A 21754-nucleotide genomic window follows, 5' to 3' on the forward strand; every position below is an offset into this window, starting at 1 on the left:
AATTTGTGTTCTTGACATTCCCGAATTTGTGCAATGGAGATAACTGTTCAGCTACAAACAGCCCCAACGTAATTAATTGGGTTCGTGTTTCATGGGAGAATCTATTAGATATGCAAAATGAAAATGCAGCTAACTCTGAATTAATCAGTCCCTGAATACCCATCTTGCTTATTGCTTTTCTTCCTCTTTCAATTTTTTTGCTCTCACCTGTTCTTCACTTATTAGCACTCTTGCCAACATTAGGATAGCAGACAAATTAGAGGTGGTTACTTTTATCAAAGGAAGATTCTTTTTGGGGGCTAGATTGTTGATTTTTTTCCAGTTTTCCGCAAATATTTATACTCTCATCCCTTGTACGTACAAGATTCTGGGACCAGGAGGTGTCAAATAGAAAGTTTCCCAGTGCAGTTGTTGAATTTGGGTCATAAAAGTTTGATTTACACATGAATTTGGAATATATCTTTTGAGTCAATTTAGATATGCTGTTACTAATGATCACATTTCTAGTTCTATGTTATGCCCTTTTGTTTGCTCCTATTACAAGATAAGTTCTATAGTTGTACTTTTTTCTTTCCACAGATTTGCCAAAAAAGCAATCTAGAGAATACGAGTTGGTCACTCCCATCAGCACCAACCTCCAGGGGCACTACCTCTCCCACATTCTTTCTGCAAGTCATAAAAAAAGAGTACCAAGGGATGCGTCTTCCACCCCAGAACAATTGTTTTTCAACGTGACAGCTTTTGGAAGAGACTTTCACCTCCGGCTGAAGCCAAATACTCAATTAGTAGCACCAGGGGCCATGGTGGAGTGGCACAAGACCTCTGTGGTCACTGAGGATAGACCCAGCCATGTAAATGATAGTCAGCCTGGACGTGATTCAGAAAGGATTTGGAAAAGAGAACCTTTATGGACCAACTGTGCTTATGTTGGAGACGTAACAGATATCCCAGGAACTTCTGTTGCCATTAGCAACTGTGATGGTCTGGTAAGATTCTCCCTCATTTTATCATTTTTGTAATCTATCCCCTTTTCCCCCCAACTCAACCCTCTTTTGTCCCTCAGCATGCCTTAGGAGAAAGGTGGGCAGGAGCTCATATTTCAATTTGGTAGATTCTGCATTAGATATGTGGCCATCTACTTGGTCTGCCATCTTTACAAGAAACAGGAAAAATCTAGTGCAATGTTTCTTGGGAAGGTTATTTTCTGGTACATTCAACCCAAAGATTTCTAAGGAAAATTGCAATATCTGGTGGTTTTGAAGTTGGAAGGCTAATAATGATGCTTTTATTCCATTCTTCTAGTGGTCCTCACTGTATCATTTACATTTTTAAAAACTTCAACATTTTCCAAACTAATAATATAGAGTCTTTTTCTTCTTCAAACAGGATCTTGTCCCTCATTTTAAAAGCATCTTGATACAAGGCATTCATTATCTTCTCCAATGAGTGCTTACAGAACATAAACTGAGCTCTGCCCATAAAACTTGACTCTTTTTGCATCATAGCTCTATTGGAAAGTCTGATGAAGCCTGTGGACCTCTCTCAGGAAAAGTGCCTTTAAAGCTATAATAAAATACAAGGGAGCTCAGATAGATTGAATACAGTTGTTCAAGTTCACAGACCCTAGGCTCAGGGCTCCTGGGCCGGTGTCTGTCTCTAGGAACATTTTTTGCCCCCAAAAAGGCATTTTTTGAGCACGGTTGGGTAAGGGAGTTGGTGTGTCCTCACGCAGGCAATGTCATGCCTTGTTTTTTTGCTTTAAATATGCTGCTGCTGCTTATGATTGGGATAGGAAAGATCAAAGGACATTTTTGGTGTGTCCTGCCTGTTCTTTGGTTTGGGTCTATAGCTGTTATTTGGAAATAGTCCCTGCTGGTGACTTTGCCCATATTTGTTACTGACTGTTTCCCCAAAGTTCAGAGCAATGCTATTTTCCAAATAGATGTTTGAATTGTAACAATGTTTCTTTGGGAGGAAAAATGGTACATGGGAAAGAACACTGGACTTGGAGTGTGAGGACCTGAGTTCTAGTCCTATCTCTGATTTTTGCTATCTGTGTGGCATTGATCAATTCACTTTATCAACTTGGGCCTCAGTTTCTTCATCTGTAAAATGAGGTGGTTGAAGCAGATAATACTAGTAATAAGAATACCATTTATATAGCATTTTGAGGCTTCCAAAGTCCTGTATCTATGTGATTTTTTCAACAACTCTGGGGAGGTAAGTCCTATTATTATCTATATTTTACAGATGAGGAAACTGAGGCACAGAGAGTTTAGGCAATTTTTCCATCTGACTATTAAAGATGAAAATTCAAGTCTTACCAATTTCCAGACCAATAATCTACTCACTGAGCTATTCTGGCTGCCAATGGCTTCTTCGGTCCTTTTTAGGTCTAAATCTTTGATCCTGCGATCTCTCCTGGTTAGCATTCAGATTGTTCGTTCTCTTCACAAGCAACCCAATGGAATTTTGTTATTATGTAGTTCAATGCTGGGAAATTACTTATTTTTAGGACCTGATTTTTGGTAATTTTGTTTTTGTATGTGATGCTTAGGAAGGTTTTTAAGTGGTACTGAAGAAACTTTTTAAGAAGCCAAAAAACAGCAGGTGTAACAGGCCCAGGTCTCATATTGGCTGAGTATGTTACACACACACACACACACACACACACACACACACACACACATCTATAATCTCATTTTGGCCCTATAAATGAATATGTTTATGTGTATGTATCCATGCATATGTCTAATCATATAAACAAGAAGCATCAAGACTGGGATTAGAACTCAGAACTCAGCCTGTCCATGAAATGTTTAGGGACTTAAGCACATAATTAAAGAATGGCACTCTTAGGACATTTTAAAAGAGACAAAACCATCTATAAATACATATGTGTGTGTGTGTGTGTGTGTGTGTGTGTATCCATATACATATATATTCCATTTGAATTATCCATATTGGGGGAGCCTGACCTTAAAGAGACAGGATTAGGCTTTTCTTATACTATAAATCTCATTATGTCTCAACCCCAGAGTCTGGGAGAAAACTGATTGTCTGGGGCAGCTAGATGTCTCAGTGGATAAAGCCTGGAGTCAGGAAGATCCAAGTTCAAATTTGCTGTGTCACACTGGGCAAGTCAATTAATCTCTGCCTTAATCTACAGGAGAAAAAAATGGCAACCCCCTCTAGTATCTTTACCAAGAAAATCCCAAGGACAGTATTAGTGTGTTATAGCCACAAATCATAAAGTTGGTCAGCAATAGCTCATGTCTAGGGTCTCTCCTTGGGTATTGAAGTGGCACAGTGGAGAGAGCTCAAGGCGAATTCAAATTTGGTCTCAAATACTTACTAGTTTTGTGACCCTGGGGTAGTCATGGCTTCAGTTTTCTCATCTGTAAAATGAGCTGGAGAAGGAAATGGCAAACCACTCTAGTATCTGTGCCAGGAAAACCCTAAAGGGGGTCATAAAGAGTTGGAAACAACAGAAGCAACTGAACGACAACAGGATCTCCCCAAAGGGAACTGACAGCATTCTTTCTAGAAAAATTATTCAACCCACGAAGAAGTGGATATCAGCGATTGGACAGCTATTTATTTTCTCCACTGTGAAATCATTCTTAAAAAACAAAAGACTCATTAAGTACATATCAACAAATCCTTAAAATGTGAGGCCTTAATCCAATACTCCTTTCCTGGGAGGTAGGTTTCATTTTTACCTTAGTTTGTGCCTCTCTCTGTCTCTCTCTGTCTCTGTCTCTCTGTCTCTGTCTCTCTCTCTCTGTCTCTCTCTCTGTCTCTCTCTATGTCTCTCTCTCCTCTTTCTCCTGTCATCCCTATTCCCCCTTTCCCCCTCCTTCCCTCTCTTCTCTCTCTCTCTCCCTCCCTCTCTTCTCTCCCTCCCTCTCTTCTCTCTCTCTCTCTCTCTCTCTCTCTCTCTCTCTCTCTCTCTCTCTCTCTCTCTCTCTCTCTCTCTCTCTCTCTCTCTGTATCTCTCTGTTTTTTTTTTAATCTCTCTCCTTTTGATCTTTGCTAAAGGGCAGATATGATTATATATTCCTGATTAATTCCTTGATCCCTCATGACAGGGCGCTGGGTCAAAGAACTCTGACTGGCTACTGATCTAGGAAATGATATTCATTAGACTTTAAATAACAGGCTTTAATCAGAGAGAACAAAGTACCGGACTATTTCTTTCATTTCTTTGGAGTATGGGATCCCTCCCGAGTTGCAGATGGATGGAGGAGGTCTTTGTCCTCTCTCTCTTCCAAGCAGCTTCCTGTGCTTGGAGGGCTGTAAGCACAAGTTTTTGCCTGGGACAGGACCTCTGGTCCCTGACTACCTTCTCTACTTTGTGTTTCTTTCCCAGTAGGGGTGTCTGAAAAACAGCACGGCATGTTTCTATCCCCAGTGGCTACTTTGTGAGTTCAGGAGGTTCCTGGTGATGAACTGGCAGTGGGAGGGTGTTTCCTGGAGAAGAGGGAATGTATAGAGAGCCAGCCTTGGAATCAGGCACACCTGCGTTCAGGTCTGTCATGCCTATGACATGTTAGCTGTATAGCCTTGGGCAAGTCACTTCACCTTCCATTACTCCAGGCAAATTTCTAAAACTAAGATGCTAGGCAATTGGAATTTTCACTGACAAAAGGACTTTCCCTACCTCTCACTACTAATAAAAAAAAAATCCTGAAAATGATAATACTATTAATCTCAAATATTGGGCTTTGGAATTCATGAGCATAATGTTATTAATCACAAAATCTCAGGCTTTCGGAAGTAATGAGTTTAACCTATTGAGATAAAAACGCTACATTTTACTATTTAGAAACATAGTATCAGCTCATAATGAAGAGCCCCTAAAGCATTTGACTAATAATACACTGTGTATTATTTTTGTTTATTTATTTTGCTAGTTTATCTATTTATTATATGATATATATATTTATTAAGTGTCTCTCTCCATAATATAGCATACATCTACATATCACAGAATCGCAGAGAAAGGGGGCCCCTTCTAAGTATGAAGGTCCTCCAGGCTCTTCTTGAAGACCTTCAGTGGAGAGCAGGGATTCCTTCCAAAAGCAGGAGGAAGCTTAAGAAGTTTTTCCTTCCTTCAAGTCACCATCTGTGTTGTTTTTCCCCCACTACTCCTGGCCCTGATCTGGGGGGGCCAAGGAGACAAAGCTCATCCCCCCTCCACATGACTGCGTGTCTCAAACCAACTGCACTCAGAGCTGGCCAGTGTTTTTGCAAGTTATAATGGAATCCTCCATAGCATGATGGAAAATGTTTGACAATAATAACTCTCCTTCTAACGGAGAAAACTACCAAAGGGAGAAAGGGAAGAGTAAACATTTGGTTTTGCTTTGTAAACACCATCCTAATTTCAGTCACTTATATAAACTGCTGATGCTTTATGTCTCATTACTGGGTGAAACCTGAGGAAAATGGAGCAGATCGTTAACTCTGCATCATCAAGCTTTGTTCTAAGTTTTGATTACAAGAAGAAACTTTATAGGTATGATGACTCACCACTGTAACTTGTTTGTGAATTATGATGGCTTATTCATAACGACAAAAATAAGTCAAAGGGACGTGGTAAGATGAAGGAGTGTCCTAGATGATCTCCAAGGTCCCCTTGTGTTGTTGCAGTATTTAATGATTCTGTAAGTGTTTAAAAGTGACACTTTAAAAAAGTAAGCTTGAAAAAATTTTAATAGGCCAGATGCTTACTGAATATGGCTAGCTTTATTTGGAAAATGGAGCCATCTCCAAGGTTTTATGGCAACAAAAGCTGGTGATCACTCAAGTTTTGTACACTCCTTTTAATTCACTTATGATTTATCATGCTGTAAAACCCTTCACCATTTTTGTGGGCCATTCTAAAGACTTATTATTTATGCATAAAATTAATCATGTTGGTCAGTTAATATGTACAGAGGGCTTTAAGACTTACAAAGCTCTTAATATATATTCTTTCATTAAGTCCTCCCTACAGCTCAGTGGAGGTAGGTACTATTAACTCCATTTTATATTTTTAAGAATCTGAGGCTGAATGATTTTAAGTGATTTGCTTAGGGTCACAAAGCTGATAAGTTTCAGAGGCAGAATTCAAACTCAGAACTCATTATAGAGAATCCCCAATGTAGAAAGCCACAATGAATGCAAGTGGCAAAATAAATAATGTAACAGCTCCATTATGTCAGGAATTCCAATCACAGTCAACCGTAAATTCACTAGCAGGGGCAGCTGGGTAGCTCAGTGGATTGAGAGCCAGGCCTAGAGATAGGAGGTCTTGAGTTCAAATCTGGCCTCAGACACTTCCCAGCTGTGTGACCCTGGGTAAGTCCCTTGGCCCCCATTGCCTAGCCCTGGCCACTCTTCTGCTTTGGAACCAATACACAGTATTGATTCAAAGGCGGAAGGTGAGAGTTTTAAAAGAAATTCACTAGCAATTTTCAAAAGATTAGTCACATCTCTTTAATGTTAAATTTGGTTTTCTCATCTAGGGAGATGGTACAGTGGATAGAATGCTGGACCTAATGTCTTGAAGACCTTAATTCAAATTTAGCCACAGACACTTAATAGCTATAATATATGAACAAGTCAGTCTCTGCCTTAGTTTCTTTCATCAGTAAAATAATAACATTTACCTCCCAGGGTTTCTGTGTAGAGAAAATGAGATAATCAATGTAAATGACTTTGCAAACCTTAAAGCCCTATAAAAATGCTACCTATTTTTATTATTATTATTAATCTTTCCTTCTTGATACTTGTACCCCTTTCACTACTTCACAGAGAGTGGACAGAGACTTCTCTATACTAAACATGCTAGAATATATGGATATATGTGAATTATGGCTGGTGCCTTTTCTTTATCCAGTCAAAATAGCTATGCTAGAATGGGAGAAAAAGACTCAAATCACTAGTGCCTGCCTTTAAAATGCCTGGGTTTAGCTGTCCCACCCATTGAGCTCCCAGCAGATCATGACTTTTCCCATCCTCCACTTCCAAAGGGGAAAGGAAGAAAGCAATTGGCAGGAGGTGGCTTCGAGCATCCCCTTTCAAAGGGAAAGTTTTCTGTGAGTTAATGCCAATGTCAGAGTCTTGGAATACCCAGCTGGATGACAGCCCTCTCCCACTCTCTGGTCCTTGTGCCCTGATTGAGAAGTAGTAGTCCTTTGGGAACTGACAGTGCTTCCCGAACTCGGTGTCCCTGACCATCTCAACTATGTATTTAGAGGATGCTTTCCTCAGGTTGCTTTGGAAGCAATCTACCTTTTTTTTTTATTGCCTACTAAGAAGAGACAGTTGGAATATTCTTCATAATTCTAAAGTCCTAAATTTATTTGCATATGAAATTAGTTTTCCATATGGTAAGCCTTTCCCTAAACACTCCAATTAATTGGGAATTGGCTGTAATTGTGATTACTGCAACTTTTGTCATATGTGGAATCATCCTTTGGAAAAAGGATCCTAGTGTGCTTTCAAGATATAAACTTGGAAGAAAAGAAAATAATTAGAAACACAGTCACAAACTGTTTCTCTATTCCATTCTGCATTTGTGGATCTATTCAGAATTAATTTAGGGATACTGATGTCAAATATTATTTGATCAATCATATTAACAGCTGACATGTAGCGTATTTAATATATATATTTATTTATTTCATTAAGTAATTCCCAATTACATATAACAATTTTTAACATTCATTTAAAAAAGCAATGAGTTCCAAATTCTTTTCCTCACTCCAACCACTGCCTCACCTAAGTTCTTATTTGTTTTTCACCACAGCTTTGAAGAAGGTACTATAGATACTGCAACCCCATTTTACAGATAATAAAACTGAGATAGACTGCCTAGGGTGAGAAAAACAAACCTAACTCCTTTGTTGAATAAGTGTGGAACTAGATTTGAATAGCTTCTCACTTCTAGTTTGGGTGAGATACGGAGATCTAGTCTTTAAATCCTGCAGAGATTCCTCCTCTACTCCTCTGGCAATTAACCCTTTGCCATTGTACTATTAACAACTACTCTTTCAATTTATCCTTTCAACCACCCTGAATTCTGTTAGTGTTTAGCCCACATCTATGCATCTTCTCCATAGAATATTTCATCAAGATCTTTGCTGAAATAGAGGCAAATTCTATTTATAGCATTTCAACAAGTTATCTTATCACTGAAAGAAAAGAGATTAATCTGGCATGACCTGTGTGCTTCATGAAGTCATGCTTATCTCCTTGTAATCACTGCTTCCCTTTCTAAATGTTGGCCAACTATCTAATAATCTGTCCTAAGATTTTCTCTGGAATCCAAGCCAGGCTTACCCAATTGTAGTTTGGAGACTGTTTCTTCCATGCCCCACACTTAAAAAAAAAATTGGGACTTTTTCCTTCCTCTAATCTTGTGATATCTTCCTTGTTTCTCAGTTTGTTTTTTTTTAATGTCACTGACAGTGGCTCAGTAATTCTGTATCTCTTGAGTTCTTTCTGTATGCAAGTAAGTAGTTCATGTGGGTCAGGTGATTTCAGTTCGTCAAATGCCATCAGCTGTTTCATGACTATCTCCTTACTTAAGTAAAGGCAGGGGATTAACCAATGAGGGAAGAAAAGGAAGGAAACAGGAATTTATTAAATACCTACTATGTGCTTTCCAGATATTTCATTTGGTCCCTCACAATCCTGGGTAATAGCTACTATTATTATTTCTCATTTCACAAGTGAAGAAACTGAGAGGTTAAGTGATTTGCCCAGCATCCATAGTAAAACTCTCTCTCTCTCTGGCACTCTCTCTTTGTCTCTCTTTCTCTGTCTGTCTGTCTCTGTCTCTGTCTCTGTCTCTGTTTCTCTTTCTCTGTCTCTCTGTCTCTCTCTCTGTCTCTCTGTCTCTGTCTCTCTCTGTCTCTCTGTCTCTCTGGCTCTGTCTCTGTCTCTCTCTGTCTCTCTCTCTCTCTGTCTCTCTCTCTCTCTCTCTCTCTCTGTCTCTGTCTCTCTCTCTGTCTCTCTGTCTCTGTCTCTGTCTCTCTCTCTCTTTCTCTCTCTCTCTCTCATAGTAACTCCAGAAAGATCTCTAAAACAAACCTTAGGTTTGGCTTACATCTTGAGTCTTTCTCCAAAACTGAGCAATGGGGCCCCTTCTAGTAAAAGTATTCAACGGACCATCTAGTATCAGCTATGAAACACATTGTTATTTTCTACTCCTCAGAAACTGAATAAATTGCTAGTGTCTCAGGCACACATTAACAAACACTGAAAACATAAAACATCTCAAATAACTCACATTTTCATGGAAAATAAAGACAACTTTGCTAAAATGTTACACATTTACCCATCACCTTAGAACTTTATTTGTTAAAAAAATTCTTATCTTCTGCCTTAGAATGAATACTGTGAATTTGTTCCAAGGCAAAAGAATGCTAAGAACTAGGCAATGGGAATTAAATGACTTGTCCAGGGTCACACAACTAGGAAGTAGCTGAGACCAGATTCAAGCCTAGGACTTCTTTCTCTGGGCTTGACTCTTAATCCACTGAGCTGTCTAGCTGCTCCCAGACCTTTACTTTTTAAGCAATTCATCACCTGGAGAGTCAAGGTTTAGGAGTGCAGGCTGATCTAGGACTCTAGGCTTGAGAGTGTAATAAAATGAAACACTTATCGAACATGGGACAGTTGTCTAAAGAGGTTCATTTAGTCATAGAGGGTGAAAGGCATTCAGAGTCAATAAGGATGTACAGACTTGATACAATTGAATGGAGCTTTCTATTGTGAGTCTTGGCCATGGCCTGAGCCTTAATCTGAGATAATCAAGTTTTAGCACCCTTTAAGGAGAAGAACTAGCATAGCCTACCTGGTGGGGAGCCTTGGTAGATGTTTCTAAAATTATTTTTTTTCAGCTGAAGGAAGGTCTTGTTGATATCTTTCTCTTTTGAGAAATTAGGGAAATATGCCTTTGGAATCATGATTTCCCTGAAATTACCATAATTTAAGTAGGAGACTATTTAAAAAATATTTTTAATTTACCTTGTTATATATTTCCCAATTATTTATGAACATTTTTAACATTTATTTTTTAAAAATTGAGTTTCAAATTCTCTCCCTCTCTCCCCTCCTTGAGAAGGAAAGCAATTATATGTGAATATACATGTAAAGTCATGCAAAACATTTCTTTATTAGCCACATTGAAAAGAAAACATACACAACACACATACAAATGCTTATAAACAAACCCACAAAAATAAATTAAAAAAAAAGTATGCTTCAATCTGCTCTCAAGGATCATTAGTTCTCTTTGGAAAGGGAGAACATTTTTTTATCAGGAGTGTTTTGGAATTGTCTTGGATCATTGTCTTGATCAGAGTAGCTAACTATTTCACAGTTGAGCATCATTACAATACTGCTGTTACTATGTGCAGTGTTCTTATACCTCTCACTTCACTTTGCATCAGTCCATAAAAATCTTCTCAGGTGTTTCTGAATAATCTTGCTTGTCATTTTTATAGCATAACAATATTTTGTTAAATCATCTACTGAAACTTGTGTAGCCATTCCACAATTATTAGGCAAAGGGGGACTATTATAGTGATGGAAGTTCATGGTCAAATAGACCCAATACTGTTTATTAATTGGCTGTTTTCCAAATTAGGTTTGTGGAAAGGAAAATTGTGAATCAAACACTTCAGTGCTTTCATTATTACAAGTTCTTCAGAAAAGGGAAAGTAGCAGGTTGGGGAAAGGAAGTAACAAGCATTTATTAAGTGCCTACTATTTGTTTATTAGTCTAGACACTGTGTGTAATGCTTTACAAAATTTGAATTCTTTTTCAAGATCTAGGCTCTTCTTTCATAGCTGTCTTTCTTCTTTGCTACCAGAGCTTACACTCAGAACTTTCTCCTGCCTCAGCTGCTAATGACAATGTGGGACTCTTTAAGGGACACCATAGGGCAGAACCAATTCTTGACCATTCAGTGACTGTCCTCTAACTCTGTTAGTTTTTGGTTCAAACTTCTTCATATATCTATAGGAATAACAAAGTGTAAGGAAGCCCCAATTTAAGACTGCAAAACTTTCCTTCCTTTCTGTGTCCATGAATGGTCTAAGCACAGAGGAAAAGGATATTTATTACTCATTCCCTCTCAAATATCTTGGGAGGCTTTCTAAACTTAATTACTAATCAGATGATCATAAATAACTACTATTTTCTCTCTGCTTTATAGTTTAAAAGTGATTTAATCACAACAACCCTGTTGGGGCAGATAATATAAAACCAAAGTAGAGTAGAGAGGAAACTGAAATTAAATGTATTCTTCATTATTGATCGAGTTGGGATGTTCTTAGTCAAAAACGCCCTTTACACCCAAGATATGTGCTCACTGTAGATGTTCCCAGCATTCCATAAAGCTTAGGGAATTTAAGGAATTTTGACAACTTCCAAAACAGTGCGAATGAAGAAAAAAATAATTTAAAGTAAATTCAGGGCTGTTGGGTCAAAAGTTGAATCTGGGTTTTAAGACTGAAATTGCTTTAGATTTTCTCCAATGGGGAATAAGAAAATATTGCTGAATGTGATGCTCAGCAGACTAGATATCCAGTGGCTGCATGTTCAACTGGTCTGCTTCCTGGTAGCAGCAAGGGTTGCTGCTAAAGCTTTCCCTTTGATCCATAGTAACTCCTTACATCTTTAAATAGCCTGGCCCTGGCCTCCCTCTGGCAATGATCCCTCAATCCAACCAGGGTCACAGGGTTGGACTGAAAACCTGTCTGGGAGGCCCACAAAGGGGATTTGTAAATGGGAGGGTTGTCAAGACTCTCAAACGAGCAAAGGGCTGAGCAGTATTCCACTTCAGTGCTTTGGGGAACAGAACAGGTTTTTCCCAGCATTGTGTTTCTCTTTCTCTGTTCTCATCTCAGCACTGAAATTGCCCTGCTTTGGGGAAATTGTTCAGTTCTCCCCTCCAGTCAATCTGGCCTTGAATATATAGTAGATCACTTCCTTCCTACATGGGGTGATTCGAGGAGCATGGAAAGACCTCCACGCCCCCAAAGGACCCCTTTATCAGTCTATCTCTCTACCTTAATTTCCCATTAGTAGCTATTTTCCTGGTTTGCAAGTTTGAAATCCTTTAAATCTGCTTGGAGGGGCCATTTGGGGAGACTGGTTTCTCAACTACCATTTCCTTATTAGGAACCTGAAAGGATGAATACAGACGAGTTTAGAGCTTTTAAGCAGGTTTTTGTTCGAGGTCTATCTCAAAGTGATGACTATATGCCAGGTTAGAGTTTGAGCAGAATTATGTGGGGATCTTGGGGTAAGGATGTGGGAAGATCATCATGGAGAATTTTGGCTTAAGTGGTAGGTGTGATCAAGCTCTGAGGTTGGGGATTTTGGAGAAGAAGAGGGAAAGGATGGTTATATTTGATTGTCTGCTCTTGATCTCACCCCTCCTATGAACTTCCTTTCCTCCTGTGCAATAGGAACAAGGATTTATTAAGGACCTACTATGTGCCAGGAACTGGGCTATGTGCTGAGGATACCATTAAAGGCAAACAACAATAATTTTTGTCTTCAAGGAATTTAGAGTCTTATGGGAAAGACAAGATGCAAACAACTATAGACAAACAAAACACTGGATAAATTCAGAATAATTTCAAAGGGAAGGCAGTATGATTAAGGACAAAGGGGGTTAAGGGCTGTCTTGAAAAGCCAAGCAGAGAACAGAGTTTGTTTCTCTGGTTGTCAGTTATAACTCCCATCATTATGATAGTTTCCTCCTTTAGAATGAGTTCCCATTGTCTTTGCCTTTATGTCTCTAATGCTTGGCATGGTACCTGACACATAGTAGGCACTTTATAAAAGTTTGCTGATTGATTGGACTATGCTTTGCTGTTCTTCATATTCTCAGCACAAAGGGATTTAACAAATACACATTGACATGATTTGATTAGAAGAATCTATAAACTTGTGTTTTTGTTCCAATTTCTAGGAATAAACCTATATGAACTTGTGTAGTGCTGGTTCTCAAATTATACACATATATGTGTATATATACATATACACACATACACCCATTATCTATATAGTCCACGTCAATCTATTCTTAAAAATATTCTTTTATTTCATAAAAGGAGTCTTGTAGAATTTTCTTTCAGTTTTTGAGACAAATTTTTGTTGTAATGATATTATTTGTTCTTTAAATTTTGATAGAATTCTCCTCTCAATTTATCAGGACCAATAGTTTTTCTATTTCTTTAGTAGTTCTTTTATTTAATTTCATTTTATGAGAATGAATTAGTTAATACAGTTATCTATCTAGCATGTAGTGTAGTTATTGCTTATTTGTTTGCCATATTTGACTCTTCATTACTCCATTCAGAGTTTTCTTGGCAAGAATCCTGTAATAGTTTGCCATTTCCTTTTCTAGTTCATTTTATAGAAGAGAAAATGGAGACAAAATAGGGTGAAGTGACTTGTCCAAGGTCACACAGCTAGTAAGTATCTGAGGCCAGATTTGAACTTAGATTTTTCTGACTCCACGTCTGATGCTCTGAGCCACCTAGCTGCACCCTAACTTATAGTAGCATATATGATAAAGGCATATAGTTTAGGGTATTTTATATTTTAAAGATTATCCTCTATTTATTTTTTGTTCGCAGTTTTATTAGCATGAAACTTTGCATAGTAGATTCTGCTAATTCTTTTTTTTTTCCCTTCTGGTTTGTCATAATTTTTGTTTGCTTATTTGGTTGATATGGTTTTCTCCCATCTTTTTTTTTCATCAAGTTGGTTGAGAGTTTTTACATTTTATTGACCATTTCAAAAAACTGCATTTAGTTCTTGCTGTCATTGCTTTAGTCTTTTTGATTTCCAGTTTATCAATTTTTCCTTTAGTTTTTCAATGTGATTATTTTAGGTTTCTTATTTTTTAAAAGATGCATTCAGTTCATTAATCCTCTCATTTTCTGTTTTGTTAAATCTGTATTTTTAGGGATATACTTTCTCCCCTCAGGATCACTTTGGCTGTATTCCCAAAATTTTGCTATATAATTTTGTCCTTATTTTCTTTCATATTATTATTACTTGTTCCTATTATTTTCTTTGATCTCTTTTTTATTCAAGATTCCACTATTTTATCTTCCTTTGGGTCAGTGTATTTTGTTTGCATTCTCTAGAATCATTGCTATTTTTATAGCATATTTTTATATAAAGAATGTATTTATTATTTACCTTTTTTTCATGGCAAGTTTTGTTAAATATTTAATATGGTGCCAAACAATACCTATACAGTGATCTTTATTTAGAAAACATCATCAAGGTTTTATTATTTTTTGTTTTGTTTTCATTTCTCTGGCAATTTGTTTAATTCTTTATCTTTTTTGCTTATCTTTCCTTTATATTTATCTATATCTGAAAGAAGGGCATTAAAATTTTCTACTGTTGTTATTATATGTATCTTATAATCAATTTAATTTCCATATTTTTCTTATCTGCTACCACAGTGCAATATTGCATAGTAATATTTATCCTTATTATTTGATAATGCTTATAGAATGTCATCTTGATGATCAAGGAGAAGGGCATTGTTATTAAAGCCATTTTTTTCTATATTTACCTTAAGCATGATTTGTTAATAATTCATATGTTGTAGTTAATTGCTGCTAATTTGCATTATTAGAACATCTGCACTATGGATGCCCAGATATGTAAAGTCTGGGTTCTTATATCAATCATTTTATATTTAAGGGCGGGGTCTCAGAAAAATTTTCTTTATTACCCAATTTCCTTTTTATTCTTTCCCTTACATTCATTACTGTTTTGTATGATGGATATGGTGCATATGTAGCCAAGTTTTTTCTTAAAAATGTAACTGGGGCAGCGAGATGGCTCAGTGGATAAAGGACCAGGTCTAGAGGTGTGAGGTCCTGGGTTCAAATGTAGCCATAGATATTTCCTAGCTGTGTGACACTGAACAAGTCACTTAACCCCAGTTGCTTGGCCCTTACCACTCTTCTGCCTTGGGACTGACCCTTAGTATCAATTCTAAGACAGAAAGTAAGGGTTTAAAAAAATAGCAATATAACTATTGGTTTAACTGTAATACTTGAAAAATGTGTTGGAGTGTTGCTTTTTTTGGGGGTGGGCAGGCTATTTCCGTTTTTTAAATGATGACTGCATCATTTCCATTGATTATTTTTTAGTAACTAATACCATCCTGAGCTCTTTATATTTTTTAACTACCATTAGTGCAGCAAACAATTGATTGCTCTATTTGTAGCTGGATCAATTTTTTAACCTGGAAAGTAGAAGATACAATAGAATTCAGATCAATAATCTGTTTTTCCTGGGAAAAAAACCCCATTTCTGTATTAGTAAAATAACTATATGCTCACATTTCAATATATGCCCTGTTTTTAAAAAATTCTGAACAATTAAACAGAGGCATATTTCAGTTGGATTTATTTGCATTTTTGTCACTTGACTCCATAGTGATTTTGGAACTGTAGTTTGTATTTAAAAAGGCACAAGTCTAAACCTCAATTCCTGTTAAAGGTGGTGGTGCAAAATGGTCCCAGAGTTGAGAAGACCTGAATTAAAATCCTTCCTTAGAAACAATAGCAGTGAGACCCTGAGTGGGTCAGATAACTTCTCTGTGACTCAGTTTCCTGATCTATAAAAAAACTATGTGCCGTGCTGCATGGCAAATTTTTGCAAGCATTCTGTGTGGTTCTGAGCAAGTAAATGATGGCCTCAAAAGCCCTTTCAACTCTAAATCTATGATTCTAATGCCTAGTGACCTTAAATTTAATATTAATATTATGATATCTTTGAATATTTCCCTGTTTTTTTTTTTAGTTCAGTGGCATGTCTTGTGATCCATTCATCTGAGCTGCTTGCCAAAAGGTATCCCTTGAGCCCCTAAAGGAAGTCAGGATTCTAATAATTATAGATTAGGAGGGAGAGCACTCCAGGCATGAAGAACCACCAGGGCAAAGAAATAGTGACAGATGTAATATATTGTATAAGGAAGAGTAAATAGGTCATTGTAGGTGGAGTATATGGAGGGCAGTAGTATAGGAGAATAGGGAAAGTAGGAAGGAATCTGGCTATGAAACACTCAAATGCCAATGGATATTATATTTGATCCTATAGGTAATAGGGAGCCGCTGAAATTTGTTAAAGGGATGGAGATGACGTGAGTTGACCTTCAGATTAAGAAAATCATTTTGACAGAAGAGGATGGATTGGAATAGAGAGACCATGTTAGGGAGAACAATTAAGAGGTTATTGCAGGAACTCAGGCTTGAACTAAGAAAATTGTATGAATGGAGAAAAGGAAATATGCCAAATATGGTATTAGAGACAAGAAGACCTGAATTTGAATCCAGCCTTAGATACTTCCTAGCTGTATAAACTTGGGTAAATCACTGAACTTGCATTATTTCCTCATTTTTACAATGAATAATAAAAGATGAATATTTAGAATACATAGAGGAAATGTTACATATCATATGTATAGGATAATAGAATTATATATATATATATACATATATATATAGGAAATATTGTATATATTATATAAAGAGAATAATATAGAGGATATATAATAGGAACTACCCCACAGGACTATCGTGATAAAGAGATGAGATAGGACATGTATAAGATGCTTTTTTAAACCTTAAATCACCATGTAAATACAAGTTATTATTCATTATTATTATAAGTGTAAACTGATTGGATAGATGGGGATACTGAGGCTCTGAACTCAGGTACTAAAAAGATTCTGGTGTCTTCGACAAGAGGAAAGTTCTGAAATTTGTAGCGGGGTAGTAGCTCAGATCAACAACAAAAATCAAGGGGATGATGTCTATTTTTTGTCATTTATTCTTTATCAAGTTTGAGATCATTTTCTTATGGGTAAAAAGATGAAGCTCTATAAATTCTAAGGAATGAGCTGTGTTTGCTTAAAATCTTTTGCCTCCCCCCTCTCAAAAGGACTTGAGACAGTTTACATAATAAACAGTGTCAGATAAGATGGGGATAAGAACCCGGGATGTTGGAAGGAAGCAGAGACCCAAGGTAAGGAGATTACAGTATTCCTATGATAAATTTAGCTCTCTTTTCTGGCAGCTAAGACCAAGCTGAGTTACATCGCTTTAACTTTACTGACAATGTGAAAGCATACACATTTGTCTGGAGCAGCTCTTTTTCCTGGAATTAAATTCAAGCTGGGGCCAGTAACCAGGAGCTAAAATAACCTTGATAAGCCAGAACCCAGATCATAAATTGTGTAAGATCTAACTTCATGTTAAGTTCTTCTTTTACATAATAATTTAATTAGATCCAGAGTAGATGGTAGGGATAGAGTCATTTGGATACACATGGAAATAATTAAATGCCATGCTGTGAGTCATAACCGAATGGGCTATGTATCATTGGTGTCATAAAATTTTCAGAGCAGAAAAGGCATCAGGGATGGCTAATGAAATTATTTAAAGCTTCTGTAAGCAAAGAGATTTGGGCTTGGTCAATTATATTTAACCGGAGAACTACATTTGTACAGAAATTTCAGAGAATGATTGGCACTTTCCATATCAATGGAAAAAATCCTTCTGTTGGAATCTGAAATAAGAAGAAAACAGATTTGTTTTAATGGCTTCACTTTTTGAAGCTGGAGTTGAAGCTTTATAAAGCTACTCGTTTCATCTTTGTGGTCATAACATTTCAGAAAAGTTCCTAGAATTCGTCGGTGAAGAAGGAAAAGAGAGGACCCAGACTAGTGCGAAAGGAATATTGGTCTCAAACCAAAGGGTTTCTTAAGTGTTAAAATGCAGATGTAAAAAGTAGGTTGAAAATATTCTATGTTTTATTCAGTGGCTTTTCTGAATTACAATTTTCCATGCCATCCTTTCTGATTTTGTGTTGGCTTGGTAAGCATTAACATGACTGTATGATTATGTATTAGGGAAGTATAGACATCAGATTACTAGAAAATTCAGGTACTCTTGACTCAATCATAACACTCATTTTTGTAGTAAAGTTCTTCAGAAAACTACCATTATATACATTATTTATTATTTGCTTTTTAAAAAATATTTTTTCTTTTCCTCCAGAGAAGCTAAAAATCTCTAGAGAGTGTCTTAGAAATGACTTCTTATAAAGGCTAGTCTTCTGTCTTAGTAAATTTTGCTTCTTTTAAGGTGGCCAATTGCAGCTATTCTCTCTTTATTCTAGTGATGACTCATCTCTTTATTCCCAGATTTCCCCAAAGTTTGCTGGATGCAGGTGTGGAGTGATTGCTCCTGGACGGTAGAATCTGGAGGTGTGGGAGGGTGGGTGGCGATGCTTAATACATTTTCCTTGATGGTGGGTGGAGTTAGTTTGCTTTGAATCCCCAATTTTAAATGCTCAGATTTCCTAGTACCACTGTTTGTATACTTGCAGTAACCAGGATGAATCACAGAATAACAGAATTTAGAACTGGAAGACTTAGCAGCCATCTAGTGTCCAACTCCTATAAGAAAGGAATCTCTGCTCTAGCATACCAGACCAGTTGTGGTCTAGCCTTCCATCACCTCTCCAGGCAGGCCATTTGGGATGGGCCAGGAAACTGAGAAAACTGAGGAGCTTTGAGTTCCCTGCAAGCTTCCCCTTCTTCATTGCCTCATTGTCATGGAAGTTACAGTGCAGACCTGGGAGAATTAAACTGTCTCCTCCCTACTATGGATTTATCTGGGACCCAGCTGTGAGCCCCTTGGGCAAAAGGAATGTAAAAGTCACTTTTGGGATTGTTTGAGACCCTGGGGAATGTCCTTGGTGACTGCTTTGGACATTTTTAATGTTTTTATCTTTCTGAACTATTGTAAAAACTGCTTTGGGAGCAACCTCTACCTGAGGGCATTTGGCTATGTTTTTAGTAATGTTTGCATCCTTGGCTTTGTGTAATCATTCCAGATGCATGAGAGACCCCTGGCCACCCTTACACATTTGGACACTGACTCTGTCCAGTGTGACCCTTTAGCCACAATTCGACTTTTGGACACCGACTTCTAGCCTAAAGTGGCCCTCTGGAACCTCTTCCTCGTCCTGCCCTCTAAGATCTAGTTGAACAAGGCTAGTTCTCCACTACATAGCTGCCTTTCAGATATTTTTAGACAGCTATTAAGCCCTCCCTGAGTCTCCTCTTATCTCCTTCAAGAGAATAGTCCCTTCATTTGATCCTTAGGACGTGGCCCCAGAGTCCTTCACCATTATAGCGACCTTCTCTGGACACTCTCCGGCTTATCAATGTCCTTCTTAAACTCTGGTCCCTAGAAATGGCCACCATACTAAGAGGCACCTGGGAGCTGGGGCCCTCTTCCCAACAGCCCCAAATTACCTTAGCTTTTTGAGCTATTGGGACTTAGCCATGAGTAATCTCCCTCCAAACCCAGGCTCCTGTTCTCAAGCTGTGAAGAATGTTGACCCCATCCTAAAGAGCCTAGCATCAGAGAAGTCTTCCGGAATTGGCTAAGAATTGCAGCCCCAATAAGATGAGCAGCAAATGCTCCTCTTTTCCACGTAGAGAGGATGGGTCCTAATCATGAATGAGGGACACAGAGCCTCTGAGGAGAGACTGACTATTTATATTGAATAGGGCACAGGATTTGGTGTCTGCCTTGGACTTTGGCTCTGCTACCCTTGCTACGGTTCTAGACTAGGTAGGTGACTTCGTCAGCTTTCAGCTTTTTCAGTCTGAAAAGTGGACTGATCATCTCTAAGGTCCCAAATGCCTCTAATCCTTAGGGTCCAAGGGTCATTAAAAGGATCAGTTCTCTTTTGCTGTCACTTAAATGGGGTGGTGGAGAAAGAGACAGAGAGACTGAGAGGGGGAGAGGGAGAGAGAGACACTCAAAGCGAGAGAGACAGAGACAAGAGAGAGACACAAAGAGACAGAGAGACAGAGACAGACAGAGTCAGGGACAGAGAGAGAGATGGAAAGAGACAAAAGAGAGAGAGAGAGAGAGAGAGAGAGAGAGAGAGAGAGAGACAGAGATAGGGACAGAGAGAGACAGACAAACAGAGACAGAGAGAGACATATCAAAGGCCATTTCAACATTTGTCCCTCCAGATTGCTATAACTTTCAACCCTCCCCATGTGCAAATCTGAATAAGTAACCACTTTGAAAAGGATGTCAGCAAACATGACATCCACCAACTCAACTAAAAGCTGGGGGCAAATTTTTTTCTAAAATATTTTATTTATACTTTTTATCCACCTTGCTCTATGAAAAGGGTAAGGGAATATTGTTCTACTGTGTGCTAAATATTGTGTTAAAGGTTTTATCTTTTTATCTATGACTAATAAATCCTGAATTCCTGTAGTCACCAACTACAATGCTTTCCATGAAATGGAAGACCACTAGAATTTACCATCTACCTCGCTAGTGTATTTTAAAATGTTCTGGATGAGGACAGCTAGGTGACTTAGTGGTCCTGGATTCAAATTTGACCTTAGACACTTCCCAGCTGTGTGACCCTGGGCAAATCACTTATTTACAACCCCCATTGCCTAGCCCTTAATTTTCTTTTGCCTTGGAACCAATACTTATTATTGATTCTAAGGCAGAAGGTAAGGGTTTTAAAAAATTCTCTGGGCTTTACCATCTGCCCTGCCTCTATATCCTTCATGCCTCCAAGCCATGCAGTAATACTTGTTGAAAAACCCTGGGGCTTGCTATCTTCATTACTGCAGAACTCTATGGACTTTCAAGGTATTTCTGTTCATCTTGCTTCTCAGCTTGCAGCCAATATCTTGCCTTTTTTGTATATATTCAAGCAATTGGCATTAGAACTTTGTACATAGTAGAATATACATATGTACATAGAAAATATATTTTCATTCATTCATTCATCCATCTATCCATTCATTTAAGCACACAGGCTGTCCTCCATGTCTAGAATCTGTCTCTGCTGCTTGTTGAAATTCTTCTCTTCTTTAAGACCCTGCTCAGGTGCCACATTTACCATGAAGTCTTCCTTGATGTCTGGTGAATGTTGAACAAGTGGAATGAAGACAGGAGCATTAGATCTCCTATAAAATAGCCTTTTTCAGTCTTGGATCATGCTCTTGGCCAGGTGTTAGAAAAATCAGAATCTACTATGTGGGCTTCTGCTTTCCCTACCATACCAACCCCGAGGAGCCATGGTGGGAGGAAAATTTGAACTCTCCTACTCAGCTATGGAATTGTATGTAGGAGAGAGGATATGCAGCTTCCTATCTGATTATGAAATGTGTCCCCTGGGGCCACCCTCAGTTATTACCAGTTTCCATAGATTACTCAACTCTTTCAGTTCATTATTTCTCCAGATATCTCCTCTAGCACATTACATTTTGCCATTTGTTGATATGTATCCTTGTCCCAAGCTCTTAAGATCTCTCCTCCTAGCCTTTAATGGAAAAGTTTAAATTGGCATCCTTATATCACAACTGTCAAAAACAATTTATAACCACAGAATTTCACAGTTGAATGGGACCTCTGATGCCATCTTCAACCTGTAAAATCCCCTCTTGGTGATCCCTTTCAGTGGCTCATTCAACTCTTGCTAATGTCTAGTCCAATTTTTTTCAGTCAATCAGCAAGCATTTATTAAGCCTCTCTTATGTGCCAACAACTGTGCTAGGTGCTAGGGATAGAAGTACAAAGAATGAAGTCAATCCTTACTAATAAAGAACTTATATTCTAATGGAGGAGAAAACAAGTATATGGAAGGATAAAA

At 37.9% G+C, this 21754-nt stretch overlaps 1 protein-coding gene across 1 annotated transcript in view; it reads left to right on the forward strand.

Annotated features, from left to right (window-relative positions):
• The window catches only part of ADAMTS3 (ADAM metallopeptidase with thrombospondin type 1 motif 3), a 289879-nt gene that overhangs the window by 27080 nt on the left and 241045 nt on the right, over positions 1-21754 (forward strand). Inside the window, exon 3 of the mRNA XM_001374936.4 lies at positions 580-986. Coding sequence (XP_001374973.1) covers positions 580-986 — 407 coding nt within the window. The remainder of the gene's footprint in view (positions 1-579; positions 987-21754) is intronic.

The sequence above is a fragment of the Monodelphis domestica genome, chromosome 6 (genome assembly GCF_027887165.1).
Source record: "Monodelphis domestica isolate mMonDom1 chromosome 6, mMonDom1.pri, whole genome shotgun sequence".
Classification (NCBI taxonomy): domain Eukaryota; kingdom Metazoa; phylum Chordata; class Mammalia; order Didelphimorphia; family Didelphidae; genus Monodelphis; species Monodelphis domestica.